We start from the raw sequence: 5,457 nt of genomic DNA, 5'->3' as shown, positions 1-5,457 counted from the left end.
CGTACGAGACGCCCGCCTCACGCGCTCGCCACGTGAGTCGCTCGCACTGGTGTAGGTACGGGGGGGAATGTTGTAAACCCAACAGGTTGCTCCGTCAACACAGAGGATCTGCAGCTCCCGTTCGTCCACCTCAGAAACCCCATCAGGAAACGCGCTCACGCCAGCTCTGATCCGGGCCTTCCTCGTGTTTTTTGTTGTTGTTAGGCCTTTTAACGGCCTGCTGGGTAATTGCAGGTGAGACATGGAGGAGATAAGAGAACAGCAGTGCAGAGAGGAAGAGGTAAACACACAAGTGACGTCCGTGGCCGATGACTAACTCTGTCCTCAGTCCAGCGGCTCGTGTCTTTTCTTCAGGACTGCTTAGAATTAAAAAAAAAAAAAGCTTCTGTGAGCTTTGATTAGCTCCAACTATTAGGAGTAAAAAAAAAATAAAAAAAAAACACGAACAAAAAGCTCATACGCAAACAGAACGCTGCTGAAAACTACGCACACGTTTCATGGTTACGGGTTTTTTTTTAAAATATATTTATAAAAGAGGGGAAGAGGCTGCCATTGTGTGTCACAATGTGAACCCATTTATGGCGCCGTTTGGTCCCATTTTTAGACTTCTTCCGCCACCTAGTGGTCACACAGGTCAACACTCAGCAAGGGTGACAGAGCTGCAATAATAAACACAGTGAAGATAATCTTTAACAATAATATATATATATATATTTATATATGGTGACATTATTTTTGATAACAAGAAATATACAGTGATTTCACACACACACACATACATACAAAATAGGGTAAATTCATAAAATAGCAGCTTGAAATTACACAAAGACGACGAAAAATGTAAACAAGAGACGTATGTAGAAGTTTGGAATTGACAGGAAATAATTTTTTTTTTTTTAAATATTCAAGGTTCTTTTCACGTTGGCTCTGCACGTGTTTTTACAAAAAAATCTGACCACTAAAGAGGCAGAAAACAAGTGATAATAAACAATATTTACCAATAAGGGCACTCAGAGCTGAGTCCTCCACTGCTCAGTGGCTTACTTGGCTTTTTTAGTTCCTATTTTTATTTTATTTTTTTAAGAAAAATGAGCTCCAAAAATGTTTGTTTCAGTCAGGTAGCTAGTGCGTAAACATGCTGACAAAATTTAAAAAAAAAAATTAAAAATTTGTCCTTGAAACACAAGATGGAAATAGTTCTTTATCCCGAGGTGTGATATCTGGGAAATCCCTGAGGGGAAAAGTTCATGACGAGTTTTGTTTCCAAATGTTTTTGGTTTTAATGACAAACCAACCGGTCTTCGGGATCTCGTCCTCCTATTTGGATATGTCCTCGTCCTCGTCGTCCTCTTGCTCCGCCATGCAGCCGGGACACGGCTCCATGGTAACCGTGATGCCCATGCCGCTGAGTCCGTTGGGCATGTCGGTGACGAAGGTCCACTCGTTTCTGTCCGGACAGTAGCACTCAACGCTGGACAGGAAGCCGTGCTGGTTGTACCCCCCTGCGCACAGACACACGATCTGCTTAATGAATTTATTCTGTTTTATTAAAACAGGAGCAGCGCGGCAGACAGTGTGCTAAAAAGAGGATCATCTACCTACGGACTCGTCCACCTCAGTTAGATAACAGGAAAGTGAACTGACCGAAGACATAAATGCGCCCTTGATGGACCGTGACTCCGTGTGCGCTGCGGCAGTGCTGCATGGAGGCTCTGGGCTCCCAGATGTTTTTCGGGATGTTGTAGCGTTCCGTCGTGCACAGCTGGCTCTGCCCATCGTAGCCTCCGATAGCGTACAGGTAGGAGCTCAGGCACACCAAGCCTGCGGAAACCAACAGGGGGGGGACACGAGTTCACAAAACAACGACCGCGGCATGTTCGGGCAGCGCGAGAGGATGCGCCTCCCTGATGTTTCCTGCTGCAAAAGTCAGAAACAGGACATCACGACAGATCACCAGGGGAGGAAAAAAAAAAAGCAACTCACCCAGTCCGCTGCGGATGGTGTTCATGGGAGCTAGCTGTTGCCAAGTGTTGGTGTCCGGCTGGTATTTCTCTGCCGTGTTCCAGCGATTCTGGCCGTCGTAGCCCCCCACCACGTACAGTGCCCCCCGGCACGCTGCCACGCCGGCTCCCAGGCGGGCCACCGACATGGGGCAAACAAAGGACCAGCGGTTCGACTCCGGATCCCACCTGCGAAACGAGCACCAGTCAGCGGGCGCGCCAGTTTCCGACGACTTCACGCGGCGGGTACTGGAGACGAAGGCGCGTCTCGGCGCCGCGGGGCGTTAAACCGACGCGGGAGGAGGGGCGGCTGCGTGCCCGGCAACCCTCGCAGTCCCACATGAGCCGGTCACCTTTGAGTGGATTAGGCTAAGCCGGCGACCGCGCTTGACAAATATTAGCAAGCTTTATCTGAAGCCAAAGAGGTTGTAGTGCCAGTGGAAGCAGACAAGAGATTAACAGGTTGTTCTGCAGGCATCTCAGCAAAGTGTTTACAATGTGTGTGTGGAAAAAAAACAAAGAAAAAAAGCATTCAAACAAAAGGAGTTGGAGTTTAAAGCTCATGTATTTGTATATGAGATGGAAAGATTTAACATGAGGGCTGAATCTGATTGGTTCAATGATTTTCAGAATAAAGCTTTTTGAGATCAAACTGTTTGCATGAACTTCTATATCCATCATGGTGCTTCTCAGACGTGCCATTAGCTTCTCAGTCCAGTCTTTTCTCCAAACTGAGTTACCTACAACATGTCTCCCCTCCCAAAAAAAGATTAAATTTGCAGTAAGGATATTTAGACGTGTAGCAAAAAGCTACTAACATAGAAAAAGTGTCACTTTTAGACGTCGGGATATTTCTTCAGCAGCTGAACTAAGATGAAATGTGTCAACAGTAAAGCTCCTCGTAGCAGCAGGAAGACTGACACTGATGGCAAGTTTTGCGCAGCGTGTTTTGAAAGAGCACGTGTCACTCTCCAGTTTGTTTATTCGCCGCTTATTTCCTGATTGGCAGGTTTTATGACGCGTCTTTGTGTCGTCTGTCTTATCCAGAAACACCCCGAGGTGTAGTTGCTGCATCTGCTGCAAGTGGCCGAGGAAACAAAGCGCTGTTAAAACCAAATGTTCCCGCGGTGCCTCGTCGGATCAAGCGGCTACGCGGCGGGCGGTTTACGCGTGTCTCACCTCTCCACCGTGTTGTGATGTACGGAGCCCTGGGAGCCGCCGACGGCGTAGATGCAGCCGTCCACCACGCCCACCCCGACCCGGTTCCTGGGGATGTTGAGGGAGGCCCGCTGGCTCCACTGGTTGGATATGGGGTTGTAGCAGCACAGGGCGCTGGAATCGAGGTTATTTTCGAGCGACAGATTCCTTCCTCCCACCTGGATTTAGAAAGGAAAAAAGAAAACCTTATTCGACTGCCTTAACGTCTCAAAACCACTCGTCAGAAAACTGATAAAATTCAAAAACATTATCATTCACACGAGGTGTCCAGCTGAGCAGTTTGACATTCCAAACAAAGGGGTCACCTATGACTTTGGCTTTTGACCCCATGACCTTGAAATCAATAGGGATCAACCTTCACACATGAGGTGTCCAGCTGTGCCGTTTGGCATTCTTACGTTACACGCTTGCAAAGTTAAAGTACAGGAAAGGTTTTCACAAAGGGGTCATCTGTGATCTTGACCTTTGATCATACGACCCTGAAATCAATAGGGATCATCCCTGACACATGGGGCGTCCAGCTGTGCCATTTGGCATTCTTATGTTACATCGTTGTGGACCTACAGTACGGACAAGATTTTCACAAAGGGGTCACCTGTGTCCTTTACCTTTGACCCAGTGACCTTGAAATCAATAGAGATCATCCCTGACCCATGAGGTGTCCAGCTGTGCAGTTTGGCATTCCTACTTTAAAGGGTTATCAATTTAGAGCTCGAACAAGAAGTTGTCCACAGATGGACGGACGGCGCCATAACATAAAAACTCGTATAAAAACTCAAAGAATTAGTTTACAGTTCACCACCTAATGAATACATGAATTGTCTACAGGTTTCATCTCATTAAACCTACAGTATAGATGAGTCCAAAGAGCGTGCAGGCCCCCAGACCGCTGCAGGCGGTCTCCATGTTGGCCATTTTTATCCAGACGTTCCTGCTGGGATCGAAAGCCTTCATTGTGGACAGGGACAGCTGCCTGTATCTGAACAACAACAACAGTAAAAAAAATAAAAACAAAAAAGGTGAGTAGGCAATTTATTCCAAGCTCACATGGGCAAAATAAGGTTGAATAAAAAACAAAAAAAAACTTTAAAGTGAAAACTGATTTCTACAAAGTAATACCAACTAATTCAAAATACGTAGCAATCGCATAAATATTCATCGCCAAAGGAACTCCTAATTCAGCAGAGGTCCAGCCTCTTGGTGCTAGCTGTCTCTCAGTTAGTGAAATGGGAATAACCTGAGGGAAGTGAATGTGTCTTAAGGGATTGCCGTACAGGAACACCTGTGTGCGGAAGGTTTATTCTCTGGTTAATCAGCACTCCTGCTGCCATCACACCATGAAGGCAAAAGAACGCGCCAAGCAACTCAGGGACGAGATTATGGAAAAGTACAAGCCAGGAAGGATCGCCAAGGCCCTAAACATCCCCTGGAGTTCTGTTAAATCCATCATTTAGGAAAGGAAGGATTCTGGGATGTGTGTAAATCTACCAAGAGCTCAGAGTTACCGTGAAGAAGGAGAGTAGTGAGGGCTTTGTGGGAGCGAAATATACAAAGATTAAATCTTAGCTGGTTTGCCAAACGGCATGTGGAAGAAGGTTCTGTGGTCTGATGAGGCCAAACTGGAGCGTTTTGACCATCAGACAAGCACGGTGGTGGCAGCATCACGCTACGGGGACGCTTTGATAGTTGGCCCTGGAAGGCTTGTACAGCTAGGGGGGGAAGGAACGCCGCAAAACGATGGGAAAATCCTGGAGGACAGAACCGCAAAAGAACGACGGCTTGGGAGAAGATTGATCTTCCCGGCAGGACGACAAGCCGAAGCCTCCAGCGAACAAAAAAAAAAAAAAAAACTCACAGGATGAAGGTTCTGGAGCGGCCGAGCCCAAGCCCGGACCTAAATCCAATAAAGACTTTGTGGCTTGGCTTTGAACGGGCCTGTTTATGCCCCGCCCCCCCACACAACCCCAAAGCTCACTTGTTACTGAAAGCTAAAGGACATAAACAGCTTTCACTGCATAAAATCAAACCCATATATAAAACTACTGGGAATGTTAAACTACAGGTGCTGGTCATAAAATTAGAATACCATGAAAAAGTAGATTGATTTCAGTAATTCCATTTAAAAAGTGAAACTTGTATATTATATTCATACATTACATACAAACTCATATATTTCAAATGTTTATTTCGTTTAATTTTGATGATTACAAATGACAACAAATGAAAATCTCAAATTCAT

The 5,457-nt window shown here is 46.1% G+C and overlaps 1 protein-coding gene across 5 annotated transcripts in view; it reads right to left on the bottom strand.

The window, feature by feature from the left end:
* Window positions 1–688: 688 nt before the first annotated feature.
* The window catches only part of keap1a (kelch-like ECH-associated protein 1a), a 40,664-nt gene continuing 35,895 nt past the window's right edge, over window positions 689–5,457 (bottom strand). For 4 of the 5 annotated variants that reach the window (XM_025006262.2, XM_025006252.2, XM_025006257.2 and 1 more), the window contains exons 8-12: window positions 4,068–4,197; window positions 3,180–3,376; window positions 1,984–2,189; window positions 1,645–1,821; window positions 689–1,502 (exon numbers count right to left, since the gene is read on the bottom strand). In XM_025006262.2, coding sequence (XP_024862030.1) covers window positions 1,318–1,502; window positions 1,645–1,821; window positions 1,984–2,189; window positions 3,180–3,376; window positions 4,068–4,197 — 895 coding nt within the window. In that variant the 3' untranslated portion in view covers window positions 689–1,317. Of the gene's footprint in view, window positions 1,503–1,598; window positions 1,822–1,983; window positions 2,190–3,179; window positions 3,377–4,067; window positions 4,198–5,457 lie in introns of all 5 variants that reach the window. The other variant, XM_025006266.2, reaches the window with a different exon arrangement.

This window comes from Kryptolebias marmoratus, linkage group LG10, assembly GCF_001649575.2.
Source record: "Kryptolebias marmoratus isolate JLee-2015 linkage group LG10, ASM164957v2, whole genome shotgun sequence".
Classification (NCBI taxonomy): Eukaryota; Metazoa; Chordata; class Actinopteri; order Cyprinodontiformes; family Rivulidae; genus Kryptolebias; species Kryptolebias marmoratus.
Note: the sequence above shows the minus strand (reverse complement) of the source record. Positions and strands in the feature narration are given on the sequence as shown.